Source organism: Aulonocara stuartgranti (assembly GCF_965226115.1).
Source record: "Aulonocara stuartgranti genome assembly, chromosome: 3".
Taxonomy (NCBI): Eukaryota; Metazoa; Chordata; class Actinopteri; order Cichliformes; family Cichlidae; genus Aulonocara; species Aulonocara stuartgranti.
This window is the reverse complement of record NC_138941.1, coordinates 12,206,090-12,224,776: the sequence shown is the minus strand read 5'-3', so window position 1 is coordinate 12,224,776 and position 18,687 is coordinate 12,206,090. Positions and strand designations below refer to the sequence as shown.

Here is an 18,687-nt window from a genome sequence, read left to right as displayed (position 1 = left end):
TAGTATAAAATGGTCAAAGTCCCTCTTTTTGCTCCTCCCCTCACCTGTGGATGGGCGGTGCTGTTACCGTGGTGACAGCTTGGATGTGTTTCAGTCCTGCCTGGTTATCACTGCAGGAATCTTTCACATTTATTACAGGTAATAACTCTGATTTTTCTGTGTATTATGAACCAAATGTATCCTGATACACACAGAGATGGATGAGCAGAGGTTGTTTTTGCAGTTTATGTAGTTACTATGGACTTAATGCACACATATTATTAAAATTAGGGCTATAACAGTTGTATTGATGTATAGCAACTTGAAATGCTCCCACAAATGGCTCCACAGCATGTAAAAATATAACAAAAGCTCTGGCGGACTTGGTTCTGTGGTCAGTCTTAAAGGGTGAAGTTAAACTCTGTAATCTTCACTGTGTCACAGAGTTCAGTGAGTCCCGTTATTCACAGTATCAATCAGATCATCAGAGAACAGCTGATCAGCAATCAGTGGTGCCAACAGCGCCTCCTGTGGTGAGAGGATGCAATAATGCAATGTAGCATTTTTCCACTCAACACTTGCAGTCATGGAAACTGTCTGTTGGATCTGTGTGACGTTGCTTTCTTGGTTAGAGTTCCTCACAAATGTCCAGATGATTCTTCTAATGAGGCGTCGACCATGTTTGCAGCTCTTTGGAAGAAAACGTCGCCCTTTGCCATCCTTACTTTTCTTTGACTTCTTCAAATGCAGCTGAACTCCAGCTGGTATTTTCTTGGACTTTGCAGCTGTTTCTGGTCATCAGTTCATTCCTGCAAACCTCTGAAGCTGAACAACAATGATGCTGCATTGCTGGCTGATCCCAAAAGGTTGATTCTGTTCATCTGGACGTTTTCAGAAACGTTTGCTCACTGATCAGGTGACTTCTTCAGTCTCAGCTGACTGCAGCTTTACAAGCTTACAAACAGCACATTTGCACAATGACTGAAAGCAGCAGCACCTGATATATATGATACTAATATAATACATATACATATATAATCCATACTAATGATGAAGGAACTGAGCTCACAGTCCATTGTTCATTCAGTGAACTACTCAGTTTATTTTGGGCCTCAGAAATGCTCACTCTGTTTGTACATCACTGTCAGCAATAGACTCATTCTGCTGTGTGGACAGGAACACATGTGACATCACTTCCTGTTTGTTTGTGACTGAAGAAGTTTACAAGGAATCATTTAGAAGAGTTTCAAACATCAACTGATTGAATCCATGAATCTGAAAACGTGTTTGTGAGTGAAAGAGACAGACATGTACAGACTGAACTATCTGTTCAACAGTCAGAGTGTTTCTGTAACAGGAGACACTCTTTACACTCCACTCAGCACAGGGACACTGAGGCACCAGGAGGCCAGACCATAAACCCAGGATAAAGAGTTTGAGTGAATGTGGTGTTGAAGGTGTGGAGGTGGATCAGAGTGTCAGAGGAGACTCTGTAGAAGGACAGAGTGCCAGCAGGACAGTCCACATACACTGCTGCTCTGTTAGAGACAGAGGAGGAGGAGGAGGAGGAGGAGGAGATGGATGTGTAGCTGTTATTGTGACAGACATAACGAGGACCATCATCAGAGCAGTACAGACTCCAGGACTGATCATTGTATCCAAACACACAGTCATCACTGCTTCCTTTCCTTCTGATGCTTCTGTAACTCACTGATATCTCAAATCTTCCTCTCCACTCGACCTCCCAGTAACAGCGACCAGTCAGACCATTTCTACACAGCAGCTGATAAACATCAAATCTGTCTGGATGATCAGGATATGACTGAACCTCCTTCACACGTGTCACCTTCCTGTTGTTGTCAGACAGTTGGAGCTCTGTGTTCACTGTGTTTGTGTCGATTGTGAGTTGACAGGAATCTGATGGAGAGAACAAACACAATCCAGCTGCAGTTATTGATCCATCATCTGTTCATTGATTGACACTTTGATGATGACTCCTGACATGATGAAGATGGTTGAATGTGTGCTGCTTTGTTTTCATGAATCCCATTAAAAACACACTTACACTTCCTCAGACCTGGTCTCAACCATCGGACTCCAGCAGGCTCCACCCTGAAAGGAGGAGGGGGGTCAGAGCAGCACAGTCAGCATGCACACATGGACATTACATGGCTCTCACACACACACTGTTACACACTGAGCTCAAAGCTCGGCTCCACTGTTTTATTCAAAGAAATCTACATTTATTTATCAGCACATTTAAAAACAGCTTGAGCCAAAGTGCTGCACAGAGTAGAGAGAAAATAGGAAACATACACAGTAATGACTATAAAGACTGGTCAGGATTGAAAGCTACAGAGTACAAATGTGTTTCCAACCGGCTTTTAAAAATGTCCAGTGTTGGTGACGACCTGATGTGAAGGGCGACTGTTCCAGAGTTTGGCTGCAGCCATCGATAAAGCTCACCTCTGTTTTTACGTCTAGTTCTGGTCAGAAGCTGCTTATCTGCAGACCTGAGGGCTCCACTTGGATTCTTTTGTTAAAGAGAGATAAGATGGAGCCAATCCATTCACAGATTTAAAGACAACCAGATCTGGAAGTGGATTCTACCACGTACTGGTAACCAGTGGAAAAAGCTGGTGATGGGTCGTCTAGCACAGACCCACCGCTGGAACCAGACAATTGATGAGGGAGAGAACTGTGACAGCGCCGTTCCTTCACTTGACCTCAGTCGCTCTCGTCTGCTCCCTCGTAACACTGCTCTTTATTGAGCTTACATGAATATGCACAAGTTCATTATGACGTCTTACACAGGTATGAACAAAGAGTACCAGTCTGTGCATAGTGTGTGTGTGTGTGTGTGTGTGTGTGAGTGTGTGTGTGTCTGTGTCTGTGTCTGTGTGTCTGTGTGTGTGTGTGTGTGTGTGTGTGTCTGTGTGTGTGTGTGTGTCTGTGTGTCTGTGTCTGTGTGTCTGTGTGTGTCTGTGTGTGTCTGTGTGTGTGTCTGTGTGTGTGTGTGTGTGTCTGTGTGTGTGTGTGTGTCTGTGTGTGTGTGTGTGTCTGTGTGTGTGTCTGTGTGTGTCTGTGTGTGTGTCTGTGTGTGTGTGTGTGTGTGTGTGTCTGTGTGTGTGTTCCAGATGTGACCCTGTGACCCCAAAGCTGGTGCTAAGAGTCCAGCGGTCCCCCTAACAAAGGGCTCTTATACTTAACCAGACACAGAGCAGGTGTCCTCCTACACCAGGGGTCTCAAACTCGCGGCCCGCGGGCCAATTGCGGCCCGCAGGACGATAGTTTTTGGCCCCACCTTAATATGAAAATGTAATGTTAGTTTGATAATGTATGACACTTTACACTCACATAGACACGTGGGAACGTGCACATGTAGGCATTCACCTGCTCGTGCACATAGACACAGACAGAGTTTGCAGCACACCGTAGGGGTCACTTCTATAAAGCTGGCTGTAACTAACAAAGGGGTTTGCAGAGGGACACCGGCCTCATCTTCCCTTCTAGAAGTGCATGCTTAAATGAAGATGAATAAAGATGAATAAAGATTTTGTAAAAATGACTACTGAGTCCGGTGCCATCTCTGGATGCTCGAGGAATAAAAAGAACCGGGGTAAAACTGATTTCGTAACAACTGCTACCGGCTTTTTATCTGCCGATCGCCGTGCTACGGTTGCAAGAAAAAGAAGCAGAAATGACGTTCTCTACGCGTTGAGACGTTCCCCGTCCGTCGGCTAAACGCTTGATTGAAACTTCAATGCGACAGTGACACCAAGTAGAATTATAAATGTCACATAGCCCCAAACATGTCTTTTTCAAAGCCTGCGGTGAAGAGAAAGGTTGGTGATGAGCACCGACAATTTCAGGAAAAGTGGGAAATGCAATATTTCTTTGTTGAGCACAGGGGCACCCCGACCTGTCTTATTTGCACAGAGAAAGTTGCGCTGCACAAGGAATACAATTTGAAACGTCATTACACAACTAGACATGCTGAGCTGGATGCAAAATACCAGGGAGACGAGAGAGCGAACCGGGTTGCCAGTCTTAAAACAGATCTACTGAGGCAGCAAGATTTCTCCAAGAAAGCAACCAAAGAGAATAATGCAGCAGTCGGAGCCACGTGGTTAGTGAGATGATTGCTAAAGCAGGGAAGCCATTCACAGAAGGTGCATTTGTCTAAAAGTGCATATTGCAGGCTGCAAATATAGTCTGTCCGGGAAAGAAAGGTCAGTTTAGCAACATCAGCCTTTCTGCCAACACCGCAGCAGATCGCATTTCTGACCTGTCAAGTGACATTTATGACCAACTGTGTGAGAAAGCCAAATGTTTCAGTGTATACTCAGTCGCTCTTGATGAGACCACAGACATCACCGACACTGCCCAGCTCCCAATGTATGTCCGTGGTGTTGATGACAGTTTTGAAGTGATGGAGGAGCTGCTCACAGTAATTCCAATGCATGGCCAGACCACCGCTCAGCAGATATTTACAAGCTGTGTGATGCCATTGAGAATGTTGGTTTGCCATGGAAGAGGTTTGTTGGAATAACAACAGATGGAGCGCCATCAATGACAGGGAGGAAACATGGACTGGTGGCACAAAACAAACTGGAAGAGGAAGGCGTGGAGGAGGCCATTGCTCTGCACTGCATCATCCATCAGCAGGTCCTTTGCAGCAAATGCCTGAAGTTTGACAATGTGATGTCTATTGTTGTGAAATGCATCAACCAAATCAGATCCAGGAGCTTAAAGCACCGAAGGTTCTGAGCTTTTTTAGAGGAAATGGAGTCAGAATATGGGGATGTGCTCGACTTCACTGAGGTACGTTGGCTCAGCAGGGGAAATGTATTAAAGAGACTTTTTGAGTTGAGAGCAGAAGTGAAGCCTTCATGGAGAAGGATGGAGTTAGTGTTCCTGTGCTAACTGATCCCAAATGGCTCATGGACTCAGCTTTTCTTGTTGATATGACACATGAGCTTAATGTACTGAACAAGACGTTACAAGGCCAGGGGCAACTTGTCAGTGCTGCCTATGACAACGTGAGAGCATTCTCCACAAAACTGGCGCTCTGGAAAGCTCAGCTCTCTCAGACAAACCTTTGCCATTTCCCAGCATGCAAGGCACTCGTGGATGCAGGCACACCATTCAGTGCTGACGAGTATGTTGATGTCATTTTGAGGCTACAGGAGGAATTTGATCACAGATTTGCTGACTTCAAGACACACAGAGCCACCTTTCACATTTTTGCGGACCCCTTCTCCTTTGATGTGCAAGATGCCCCTTCTGTGCTTCAAATGGAGCTCATTGAGCTGCAGTGCAACTCTGAACTCAAAGCAAAGTTCAGGGAGGTGAGTGGAAAAGCAGACAAGCTTGGACAATCTTTGAGAGACTTGAGCCCTAGTTTCCCTCGGCTTTCCCGAATGTTCAAGCGGACCATGTGCCTTTTTGGTAGCACATACTTGTGCCAAAAGCTCTTCTCCACTTTGAACTTCAATAAGTCCAAGTACAGGTCCAGACTTACGGATGATCATCTTCAAGACGTACTGAGGGTCGCAACTGCTTCCTCCCTCCGGCCAAATCTGGCTCGGCTATGCGAGAGGAAACGCTGCCAGGTCTCTAGCAGCAAGGAGTAGGCAAGAGAAGCCATGTTCAGAAGAACAGTTCATTTTCTACAGTGTTCCATTCATGTTCAGAAGAAGGTTATAGAACTGTTAATACAGACATTTCAATCTAAATACAGCAGATATAGAAGACTGAAAGAAAAACACAAGTTCACTGACTAAAAATATCTTATTATTATTTTATTTATGTATTACAGATTGATTTATTTTCTTATTAATTCTTAATTTGTTAATTTATTTTTCATATTTTGTGTTAAAAAATAAAAATAAAGAGATTTGAGAGGATTGGAATTTTTTAACCATGCCTTTCTTGTGGAAAACCTAATGCGGCCCAGCCTCACCCAGACTCTGCCTGCAGCGGCCCCCAGCTAAATTGAGTTTGAGACCCCTGTCCTACACCATAAATCAGTAAGAGAGGGTACGACCTCTCTCATGGCCCCAAGTGGTGTGTGCATGCCAGAGCACTCTGGAAGGCACACAGAGTCTTTACAGACTACTCAGGATCAAACCTCTATCATTATGCAATCAATTATACAACTCTAAGCATATATGAGTAAATATTTCTAAGCATAAATGACAATCAACAATATAAACCTTACAGCTGGTTTTAATAACAGAATTCATTTGTTTCTCAAACGAGAAAGAGCTATCGAGAAACACTCCTAAATCTTTAGTTCTTAACTTTTCCAGTGGGCCAAGGTCAACATTATCTGCTAATGCTAAATAGGCTGCCGTTATTAACTAATGCTAATTTGACATGAATTAGCATTATGCACTAATGCTAACACTTACTTTTTTTAAAAATGTGAGTAGCTAATGCTAACACTATTTCCCTTAACTTTATAACAATGTGAACGGCTAATGCTAACACTCTTTTTCCTAGCATTATAACATCTGAGCTGCTAATGCTAAGTAGGCTGCCATTAGCACCTACGTCTAATTTAAGGCAAATACGCATTAGAACCTAATGCTCATATCGTTTTCCTTTGCTTTATAACAATGTGAGCAGCTACTGCTAAATAGCATTAGCTAATAACAGCAGTCTAATTTAATGCAAGTTAGCCTCATTTGCATTACAACGATGTGAGGAGTTAACGCTAAGTATGCTGCCATTAGTGGCTAATTCTAATTAGGGGTGAATAAATATTACCAGCTAATGCTAATATCGTATTCTCTTCCCTTTTAACAATGTGAGCAGCTAGTGCTAGGTAGGCTGATGCTAGCAGCTAATGCTAAAGCTAATTTAATGTGAATTAGCATCACATTAGTGAGGAGTTAATGCTAAGTAGACTGCCATTAGCAGGTAATGCTAATTTTAGGTGAATAGGAATTGGCAGATAATGCTAATACCATATTTTCTTGCTTTATAACAATGTGACCAGCTAATGCTATGTAGGTTGCCGTTATTAGCTAATACTAATTTGAGGTGAATTAGCATTATCCCCTTATGCTAACAATGTTTTTTCTTACTTTTTAACAATACAAGTAGCTAATGTGAACACTTTTTTTTTTTTATTGAATTCTAATTTTTCCCTTGCGATGTGAAGAGTTAATGCTAAATAGGATGCCATTAGTGGCTAATTCTAATTTTAGATGAGAAAGCATTAGAAGCTAATGCTAATACCATATTTTCTTGCTTTATATCAATATTAGTAGGTAATGCTAAGTACGTAGCCATTATTAGCTAATGCTAATTTAGGTGAATTAGCATTATCCATTAATGCTAACACTGTTTTTGCCAACTCTTTTCCCTTGCATTATAACAATATGAGCAGCTAATGCTAAGAAGGCTGCCATTATTAGGTAATGCTAATTATTATGTGTGTTAGCATTATCCGCTGCTGCTAGCAATGTTTTATCTTACCTTTTAACAATATCAGCAGCTAATGCTAACACTACTTTAATTTCAGTTAAACCTACTTAGCATTAATTAACTTCATTTAGCATTAAGAAGTTTTTGCTATAGGCTACCATTAGTGGCTAATGCTAATTTTAGGTAAATAGAAATTGGCAGCTAATGCTAATACCATATTTTCTTGCCTTATAACAATGTGACCAGCTAATGCTAAGCAGGTGCCATTATTAGCTAATACTAATTTGAGATGAATTAGCATTATCCGCTTATGCTAACAATGTTTTTTCTTACTTTTTAACAATACGCCATTAGTGGCTAATTCTAATTTTAGATGAAAAAGGATTAACAGCTAATGCTCATACTGTTTGCTTTGTAAGAATGACAGCAGCTAATGATATGAAGTCTACCGTTATTAACTAATGCTAATTTGATGAGAATTAGCATTATCCGATAATGGTAACTCTTTTCCCCTGCATTATAACAATGTCAGGAGTTAATGCTAAGTAGACTGCCATTAGGGGCTAACTCTAATTAGGGGTGAATAATTATTAGCAGCTAATACTAATACCGTTTTCTCTTTTTCCTTATAACAACTTGAGCAGCTAATGCTAATTTGATGCAAATTAGCATTATATTAGTGAGCAGTTAATGCTAAGTAGGCTGCCATTATTAACTAATACTACGTTGACGTGAATTAGCATTATGCGCTACTGCTAATACTGTTTTCTCTTACTTATTAAAAATGATAGTAGCTAATACTAATACTCTTTTCCGTTGGGTAACAACAAAGTGAGGAATTAATGCTAAGTTGGCTGCTTTTAGCGGCTTATTCTAATTAGGGGTGAATAATTATTAGAAGCAAATGCTAATACCGTTTTCTCTTTCCTTATAACAATATGAGCAGTTAATGCTAATTTGATGTAAATTAGCATTATATTAGTGAGGAGTTAATGCTAAGTAGGCTGCCATTAGCAGCTAAAGGTAATTTGAGGTGAATAAGCACTAGTAGCTAATGCCAATACCCTTTTCTCTTGTGTTATAATGATGTGAAACGTTAATATTGTTCTCAAACAACAGAATGAGAATGAAATATTGATTCTAACAGGGCCCATAAACAGCATTAGCTTAGCAGCATTAGCTTATCAGAGTCTCCATCATGGTCACACAAATCCTTAGCGGAGCAAAGTGGCCTACTTAGCAATAGCTGCTGTAGAAAGCAAAGGGAAAACAGTATTAGCATTAGCTGCTAAATGTACACTTGAGAACAAATCTATTGTGAATTCAGCCGTGAATGTAGTGTTTCCAGTAAGCTTCCATTTCCAAATGTTAGCTGCTCCTGTCTGCCTCTTTGTCACACACACAGACTGAAATGATTCACAGCCTTGTTTCATCCTTCTGTCAGTGTCACTGACTGTCACTGTGACTGTGGACATACAGCATGGGAAACACACACATGGCTGATACTTGTATCTAAAGTTACAAAATGTTGTCTCTGTCCAAATATTACCTAACTGTAAGTCTACTTTTAATGAAACTCTCAACATGACTTATCAGTTATCATTAATGTTCCTGCAAACAGACTCCTTGAAGACCCCCTACATAAATATCCATGTACTATCCAGCTAGACTAGTGTGTCTGTCCCTGAAAATATTCCTGCATGTGTGATTGTTCATGTCTCATCTGCAGGAAACAAACAGGAAGTGAGTGAAAGACACAGGAAATGATTCCAGCTCTTCCTCCTATATCAGACATTCTCTCCATACCTGAGAGTGTCCAGTCTCCAGCCTGGATCCTTCAGTCCAGCCGACAGAAGCTTCATTCCTGAGTCACATGGATGATTGTAGCTCAGGTCCAGCTCTCTCAGATGGGAGGGGTTGGAGGTCAGAGCTGAGGCCAGAGAAGTACAGCCTTCCTCTGTGATCAGACAGCCTGACAGACTGCAGACACACAAAACAACAATCCATCTGTTATCCATCTCTATAGCAGCATAACTAAGTGATGGTTCAGGGTCACCTGATCCAGCTCTAACTATAAGTTTTATCAAAAAGGAAAGTTTGAAGCTGATCGTCAAAGTAGAGAGGGTGTCTGTCTCCTGAACTCAAACTGGGAGCTGCTTCCACACCCAGTCCAACATAGCCAGGCTTTCTTTGCTGCTTTGACAAAACCTCAAATCCCAGTCAGAGATGGTGAGCATCATCACAGTGATGATCATTTCTCTGTTAACCCAGGCTTTCTGCTTCAGGATCTGTGCACGCTCACAGAACAAGGAGACCTTTAAACATCATTTCACTAAATGGATGGACTGAGCTCAGCCTACAGATGAACTGGATAAATAAAGATTTGACCTCAGTGTGCTCAGTGTTCCTGTCTATTCCTAACATATTCCTAACATGATAGCTGCACTTTAGAGCTCTAAAACTGGAACTGACACATATTTAAACTCCACATGTTACTCAGTACATTCAGTTCTGACACTCGCCCACAGTCCAACAAAGGAAACATGGAGATCACATCAGTTTGTCACCAAAGTCTAATTATTCCAGAGGGCAGTGTTGATACAACTAAAGTTATTTTTAAGCAAAGTTGAGTTTTTTATTGTCGCAGTACTTCATGTCTGAAGTATCACTTAAATGCATTACACGCTGTTGATGGCAGCAAACAAACCACCCAAACAAACAGAGGTGGGAGGCTTGGGCAGACTACGTAGGATCAGCTTGTGGGAGGAGTCAGGATAAAACCAACGAAAGACAAGCTAACAAACGCCACAGTGAAGTGAGTAGCTACAAACTGCAGGCTGATTAGTGTTGTTGAAGAAGTCGGTCTGAGGAACGTTCTTAGGATCAACAAATGACGGCATGTATGAGCCTCCCTCAAGACGCACCATCACAAGAAGAACACATGAGCTGTAGAAAAAGGAGAGACTATGAAAGCCACGGCGTTACAACGTGCACCAGCTGTTGGTCTCTCTGGAGACTACTGGGCGTGGCTGGGTAACCATGGTTACTTGGGAGTTACAGTACATGATATTAATGAAGAGTGGGAGCTGCGTTCTATAGCAAACAATTTGTTATGAGGTAATCAGCTGATCTTAGTTTAACCGGAAGCCCTTCACAATAATTGCAATGCCTTTATTTTGTACAACTACCATCAGTTCGTCTGTACTGATGGTAACTTAAAGTCACACTAATGTCGTTTAGTTTCTATAGTTTATGTAGTGGAAGTATACTACAGTACCCTGATCACTGATAGGACAGATTTATGTAGATATACACCTTTGTGTTTAACATTACTGCATTATAGTACTGTGATCTTTGTCCTTATATATGGCTATATTAGCTATACTGATGTACGTACATATAACTGGATATGTAACTTATCTATTCATCTTATTTGTCATGTATTGTGTACTTCCTTTTTGTAAGAAACCACACACATGATCACAGCCGCAAGAATCAATCAGTGAAAGAATAAAGTGTCTCAAACCAAACCTTAAGCTCTTTATTCCACATGCTGGGATCATTTGGCCTTCAGTGGTGTTCTGGCTGACACACTGGAGTGACCAGAGTGCTAAAGAGTGAATCGGACACACCAGTGTCATCTCTGATATCTCCACTACATTTAATCGTCCTTCAGCTTGTGGCTGCCGTTAGCTGGTCTGCTAGTTAGCTGATTTGCTATTTAGCCGGTGTGCTAGTTAGCCGGTTCGCTAGTCAGCTGGTGTGCTGACCAGCGAACCAGTAGGTTACAAGATGAGCTTGTCTGTCTGATGAGCCAGCTCTCTCTGTCTTGGTCATTTTGTCCTTGGGCAAAACCTAACCTACCACTACAACTGTAGCTTACCTCCACCAGTGTGTGAATGTGAGAGTGAATGAATACAGGGAGTGCAGAATTATTAGGCAAATGAGTATTTTGTCCACATCATCCTCTTCATGCATGTTGTCTTACTCCAAGCTGTATAGGCTCGAAAGCCTACTACCAATTAAGCATATTAGGTGATGTGCATCTCTGTAATGAGAAGGGGTGTGGTCTAATGACATCAACACCCTATATCAGGTGTGCATAATTATTAGGTAACGTCCTTTCCTTTGGCAAAATGGGTCAAAAGAAGGACTTGACAGGCTCAGAAAAGTCAAAAACAGTGAGATATCTTGCAGAGGGATGCAGCAGTCTCAAAATTGCAAAGCTTCTGAAGCGTGATCATCGAACAATCAAGCGTTTCATTCAAAATAGTCAACAGCGTCGCAAGAAGCGTGTGGAAAAACCAAGGCGCAAAATAACTGCCCATGAACTGAGAAAAGTCAAGCGTGCAGCTGCCAAGATGCCACTTGCCACCAGTTTGGCCATATTTTGGAGCTGCAACATCACTGGAGTGCCCAAGAGCACAAGGTGTGCAATACTCAGAGACATGGCCAAGGTAAGAAAGGCTGAAAGACGACCACCACTGAACAAGACACACAAGCTGAAACGTCAAGACTGGGCCAAGAAATATCTCAAGACTGGTTTTTCTAAGGTTTTATGGACTGATGAAATGAGAGTGAGTCTTGATGGGCCAGATGGATGGGCCCGTGGCTGGATTGGTAAAGGACAGAGAGCTCCAGTCCGACTCAGACGCCAGCAAGGTGGAGGTGAAGTACTGGTTTGGGCTGGTATCATCAAAGATGAGCTTGTGGGGCCTTTTCGGGTTGAGGATGGAGTCAAGCTCAACTCCCAGTCCTACTGCCAGTTTCTGGAAGACACCTTCTTCAAGCAGTGGTACAGGAAGAAGTCTGCATCCTTCAAGAAAAACATGATTTTCATGCAGGACAATGCTCCATCACACGCGTCCAAGTACTCCACAGCGTGGCTGGCAAGAAAGGGTATAAAAGAAGAAAAACTAATGACATGGCCTCCTTGTTCACCTGATCTGAACCCCATTGAGAACCTGTGGTCCATCATCAAATGTGAGATTTACAAGGAGGGAAAACAGTACACCTCTCTGAACAGTGTCTGGGAGGCTGTGGTTGCTGCTGCACGCAATGTTGATGGTGAACAGATCAAAACACTGACAGAATCCATGGATGGCAGGCTTTTGAGTGTCCTTGCAAAGAAAGGTGGCTATATTGGTCGCTGATTTGTTTTTCTTTTGTTTTTGAATGTCAGAAATGTATATTTGTGAATGTGAAGATGTTATATTGGTGTCAATGGTAAAAATAAATAAATGAAATGGGTATATATTTGTTTTTTGTTAAGTTGCCTAATAATTCTGCACAGTAATAGTCACCTGCACACACAGATATCCCCCTAAAATAGCTCAAACTAAAAACAAACTAAAAACTACTTCCAAAAACATTCAGCTTTGATATTAATGAGTTTTTTGGGTTCATTGAGAACATGGTTGTTGTTCAATAATAAAATTATTCCTCAAAAATACAACTTGCCTAATAATTCTGCACTCCCTGTAGTGGGATTGTAAAGGGTCTTTGAGGGTCTCGAAAAGCGCTATATAAATGCAATCCATTATTATTATTAAGAGCATCTTTAGGCCTGACTGTGCTCATCCTTCCTCCAACCTCTCCTTACCAAAGATAACAACTACATCAGTATTAGCTCAATAACAATTTCTGCAATTCAATTGTGGACATTCATTTTTAAACCTTGTGTAAAACGATAAAACCTCAAAGTCTGAGCATTATTCTTTGTGCAAACAGCTCTTGCAGGTTCCCCCGGACTTAGGTTATTTTTATTATTTAATTACTTTCCTTTAAGCAGCTGTTCAGGCTACTAAACTCATCCCAGAAATAACAAGTGACACCATTAATAGTAGAGGTGGGAATCACCATACAACTCGCGATACGATATTATCACAATACTTAACGCACGATACGATATTATTGCGATTTGTTAAAATATTTTGCGATATTTAAATTCTGCACATAAAGGTAAACTTTATCAATATTCATTTTATCTAATATCAAAGTCTCACACTCAGTCTTTCTCTCATTTCAGTCAGTTTTATTGTTGACAAACTGAACGGTTTGTATTACAGTCTAGTCCAACTTAACTGAATGCAACCATCTGGTACAATTATAGCTATTCTGAACTATGCAATTTATGAAAACTATGCAGCCCCTTCAGCAACTGAAGAATTTGAAAGTAAATTTAAAAAAATATATAATTTTACATTAAATAAAAAAGTTTCAAACTTAATTAAAATTAAACATGTCTTAAATTAAAATAAGTAAACTGTCATGTTTATTGCTGCCAAAAAAAAAGTTAAACACATTTGGACAGTGAAGGAATGTCAGGATTGTTGCTCAGAAAAAGGATCAACATGCTCTGAAGTCAACATGCTCTGACTCCAGAGCATGTTGACTTCAGAGAAAAAATTGTTTGTAACAAAATATCGATTTCTGCTGTCCCTGTATCGATACATTATTAGCAAACAAAATATCACGATACTACACAGTATCGATTTTTTCCCCCACCCCTAATTAATAGTGGAGCTAACTTTAACAGGTGAAACTGATTTGACCTATAAGGCTACTGCAGTTACTTCTTATCAGGTTTAGTAGGGAAGACATCTGGATGAGGTAGTTAGTAGTATGTAGTTAGTACCGGGCGAGTCCCCTCCCCCACATCGGCACCAGAACCCTGTATTATCTACAGGGTAAGACTGCCTGTTTTATCAAACTATGGCCATTACTACTGTGATCATTTGCAGCCCAGTGTGCCGCTCTCTCTGCTGGGATGAACCACTGGAGCTCACCCAGTCATCCCTCTCTTTCTCTCAAGAAGAAGTGAAATAAATATATTTATTATGTTACGAGTCTAATATTCTTTAAATCAAACTGTAATGAATAAATGAAGCAAGAAGATTTGGTGGCTCCACGTGTTGTAGAAGAAAAGATAAACATCTCATTTTGAGAAATCAGCCTTTAAAATTAAGTACTGTGAATAAAAAACAAACAGCGAGCCAATCAGCAGTCGCCAATATCCTCCTAATTTCATTCACAAAGAAATCAAATATATATATTATGGGCCCAAAGGAGCCTAAATCTTTAAATTAGGCAGTGCATGAAGTATTTTTTTAAATAAACAGAGACATGACTATAACAACTTTTAGTAATTCAGAGTCCAATTATCCACTCAAATGTAAATAAAAGTTCACTTGACAGCTGTAAAAGTTACCTGTTTATACAATAATATAAATCACATTTCAAATGATCATCTGTGGAAAAGTTTGAATCCTGACCTGAGAGTTTCCACTGCACACTGTGAACTCTTTAGTCCAGCGGACAGAAGCTTCACTCCTGAATCCTGCAGGTCAGAGTTACTCAGGTCCAGCTCTCTCAGACTGGAGGACTGGGAGCTGAGGACTGAGGACAGAGCTTCACAGCTTCTCTCTGACAGGTTACAGCCACTCAGTCTGAAAAATAAAAGACAATCTATAAAACAAGTACTCATGTAGAGTTTGTTAATACATTTCACAACATTAAATGTTGACTTTCTATTTTTAAAGAAAACATAAAGATACTAAGATACAACATCATATGTATGAACTTTAATTAATAATTCTAAAAACTAAATGTTTTCTGATCTGACCTCAGAGTATTCAGTTTACAGTTTAAACGTTGTAGTCCAGCAGACAGAAGCTTCACTCCTGAATCCTGCAGCTTTCTGATACTCAGGTCCAGCTCTGTCAGACTAGAGGACTGCGAGCTGAGAACTGAGGACAGAGCTTCACAGTTTTCCTCTGAGAGTTCACAGATGTTAAGTCTGAAGATAAAAACATGAATAAAGATTGTTGTTAAAGTGTAATCAAGGTGCAATAGCTTATTGTCTTGTGCTGAGCAGGTTAGTAAAACTTCCGTTTAACTTTGAAATAAAATAAAAATGCTATGAGACAAGGATAACTGGATAAAGACATAAACAAAAACAAACATCAAACACATAAACAAACAGAACTAAACATAATACAAATTGATCTGACCTCAGAACATTCAGTTTGGCATGTGGACTCTCCACTGCAGCAGACAGAAGCTTTACTGCTGAAGCCTTCAGGCTGTCGGTACTCAGGTCCAGCTCTCTCAGACTACAGGACTGGGAGCTGACCACTGACAACAAATTTTCACAGCCTTCCTCTGAGACGTTACAGCTGCTCAGTCTGTGAGAGAAAGGGAAAAAACAAAAACAAAAAAAAACAAACAATATATGTGATCAAATTAAATTTGTTTATATGTTGAACCCTTTTTTTAAAAAATTTATTTAAACCTATGAGACTATGAGTGCTACCAGTCCAGTGCACATGATTGGTACCTTGATGGTACCTTGCTCAGGGGTACCACAAGGTAACTATTCGGTGGATTCGACCCCTGACCTTATGATCATGGGGCGACCACTCTGCCTACTGAGCTAATAATTCTGTGTACACTGTCATACAATATTAACTAAAACAATTATTTTAGAAAATTTTAGTAATTCAATAATCATGCTCATTACCTGTGTATTGTGAATAACACTGGATTTTAAACACTAGCTGTATAAAACTCTTCCTGTTAAAGGTGTGTATAAAGGAGATGAGCTGAAATGCAGACTTCATGGAGAATGTTTTCTGTCAGCATATATCAAAGACAAAGCAGAGATCCATCCAGTCTCTTCCACTAAGCCCACAGAGGGACAGACAACCACTCTCACTCACACCTGCATGAAGTTTAGATCACCAGGTAACCTAACTGCATGTCTGTGGACAGTGGGAAGAAACTGTAGAGGACCCAGAGTGAACCCACTGTAATTCTGTGATAACACTGGTTATGGAAGCCTTACAGTTACATATGGTTACTGACAAGAAACACGACCTTAGAGGCAATTTCAGTAATGAAGACCGAGTTTCTCCCTCCATACAGGATGAAAACATGACAGCACAGCAGAGATTTATATTTAAAAAGGGAGGGTGTGCACTGAAAGTGAGATACAAACTTGAACTTAAATTACGAACATCAGAAAAAGATGTAGGTGAAGTCTGGCAGGTGAAGTTTGTGCTTTAGAATAAAACAACCAAACTCCTGGAGTTGGAGACAAATGAACAAGCTGAGGATAATAAACCTGTCAGAGGGGCTGAAGCATCAGAGCTCATGTTCTTATTGGCTGGGTCTGGATTGTCCTTTGATAAGAGTTACAGAACAAAGTGTGTTTTAGAAATGCTGGAGTGAAACATTAAAACTACCATATATTTACCGAGTGACTGATGATCATTTAATTCACTATTTTAAAAAAATGTTACAGTGCTCTTTGAACTCAGCATTTCTGATTTATTTCCCATGATTTTAACAATGAAGCGATGACAACATGTTTACTCACAGAGCTTTGTTGGAGGCTTTGACCACTGGCAGCATTCTCAGAAGAGCCTCCTCTGAAGCAGAGTATTTCTTCAGGTCAAACACATCCAGATCTTCTTCTGATGACAGTAAGATGAAGACCAGAGCTGACCACTGAGCAGGAGACAGTTTACCTGTGGAGAGACTTCCTGATCTCAGGGACTGTTGGATCTCCTCCACTAGAGAACGATCATTCAGTTCATTCAGACAGTGGAACAGATTGATGCTTTTCTCTGCAGACAGATTCTTACTGAGCTTCTCCTTGATGTACTGGACTGTTTCCTGATTGGTCTGTGAGCTACTTCCTGTCTGTGTCAGCAGACCTCGTAGGAGAGTCTGATTGGTCTGCAATGAAAGACCCAGGAGGAAGCGGAGGAACAAGTCCAGGTGTCCATTTGGACTCTCTAAGGCCTTGTCCACAGCACTCTGGTAGAAGTGTGTCTCTGCAGATTCTCCTGTTTCAGACTTCTTGGAGGTTGTTTGTTTGTCTTCCAGCAGATTGAGTCCAGAGTTGATGAAGGTCAGATGGACATGAAGAGCAGCCAGAAACTCCTGAACACTCAGATGGATGAAGCAGAACACCTTGTCCTGGTACAGTCCTCTCTCCTCTTTAAAGATCTGTGTGAACACTCCTGAGTACACTGAGGCTGCTCTGATATCGATGCCACACTCTGTCAGGTCTGATTCATAGAAGATCAGGTTTCCTTTCTGCAGCTGATCAAAAGCCAGTTTTCCCAGAGACTCCATCATCTTCCTGCTCTCTGGACTCCAGTGTGGATCTGTTGCACGTCCTCTATTATACTTGACCTTCTTCACTTTGGCCTGAACCACCAGGAAGTGGATGTACATCTCAGTCAGGGTGTTGGGCAGCTGTCCTCCCTCTCTGGTTTCCAGCACATCCTCCAGAACTGTAGCAGTGATCCAGCAGAAGACTGGGATGTGACACATGATGTGGAGGCTTCGAGCTTTCTTGATGTGGGAGATGATCCTGCTGGCCTGCTTCTTATCTCTGAATCTCTTCCTGAAGTACTCCTCCTTCTGTGGGTCAGTGAACCCTCTGACCTCTGTCACCATGCCAACACAGTCAGGAGGGATCTGATTGGCTGCTGCAGGTCGTGTGGTTATCCAGAGGCGAGCAGAGGGAAGCAGTTTCCCCCTGATGAGGTTTATCAGCAGCACATCCACTGAGGTGGACTTTCTAGGGTCAGTTAGGATTGTAGTTTTGTGGAAGTCCAGAGGAAGTCGACACTCATCCAGACCATCAAAGATGAACACAACCTGGAAGTCTTCAAAGCTGCAGATTCCTGCTTCTTTGGTTTCAGTAAAGAAGTGATGAACAAGTCCCACCAAGCTGAACTTTTCCTCTTTCAGCACATTCAGCTCTCTGAAAGTGAATGGAAATATGAACTGGATGTCCTGGTTGGCTTTGTCTTCAGCCCAGTCCAGGCTGTGTTTCTGTGTTAAGACTGTTTTCCCAATGCCAGCCACTCCCTTTGTCAGCACTGTTCTGATTGGTTCGTCTCTTCCAGGTGAGGCTTTAAAGATGTCTTCTTGTCTGATGGTTGTTTCTGGTCTGTCTGGTTTCCTGGATGCTGTTTCAATCTGTCTGACCTCATGTTCATCATTGACCTCTGCAGTCCCTCCCTCTGTGATGTAGAGCTCTGTGTAGATCTGATTCAGGAGGGTTGGGTTTCCTGCTTTAGCGATGCCCTCAAACACACACTGGAACTTCTTCTTCAGGGTGGATTTAAGGTTACGATGACAAACTGCAGCTTGAAGTTCTGAATGAGAAGAAAAATAAACACTCAATTCCAAAAAGAACTAATCTTTAAAACATGTTGCTCCATCTTCCATCTCTGGAAAATGTTCATTTAT

The 18,687-nt window shown here is 41.3% G+C and overlaps 1 protein-coding gene across 1 annotated transcript in view; it reads right to left on the bottom strand.

Annotated features, from left to right (window-relative positions):
• Nucleotides 1–1,054: 1,054 nt before the first annotated feature.
• LOC309702172 (NACHT, LRR and PYD domains-containing protein 3-like) overlaps nucleotides 1,055–18,687 on the bottom strand; it is a 270,070-nt gene continuing 252,437 nt past the window's right edge. The window contains exons 7-13 of the mRNA XM_082526641.1: nucleotides 16,796–18,593; nucleotides 15,429–15,602; nucleotides 15,041–15,214; nucleotides 14,691–14,864; nucleotides 9,223–9,396; nucleotides 2,045–2,091; nucleotides 1,055–1,896 (exon numbers count right to left, since the gene is read on the bottom strand). Of these exons, the coding sequence (XP_082382767.1) occupies nucleotides 1,358–1,896; nucleotides 2,045–2,091; nucleotides 9,223–9,396; nucleotides 14,691–14,864; nucleotides 15,041–15,214; nucleotides 15,429–15,602; nucleotides 16,796–18,593 (3,080 nt within the window). The 3' untranslated portion in view covers nucleotides 1,055–1,357. The remainder of the gene's footprint in view (nucleotides 1,897–2,044; nucleotides 2,092–9,222; nucleotides 9,397–14,690; nucleotides 14,865–15,040; nucleotides 15,215–15,428; nucleotides 15,603–16,795; nucleotides 18,594–18,687) is intronic.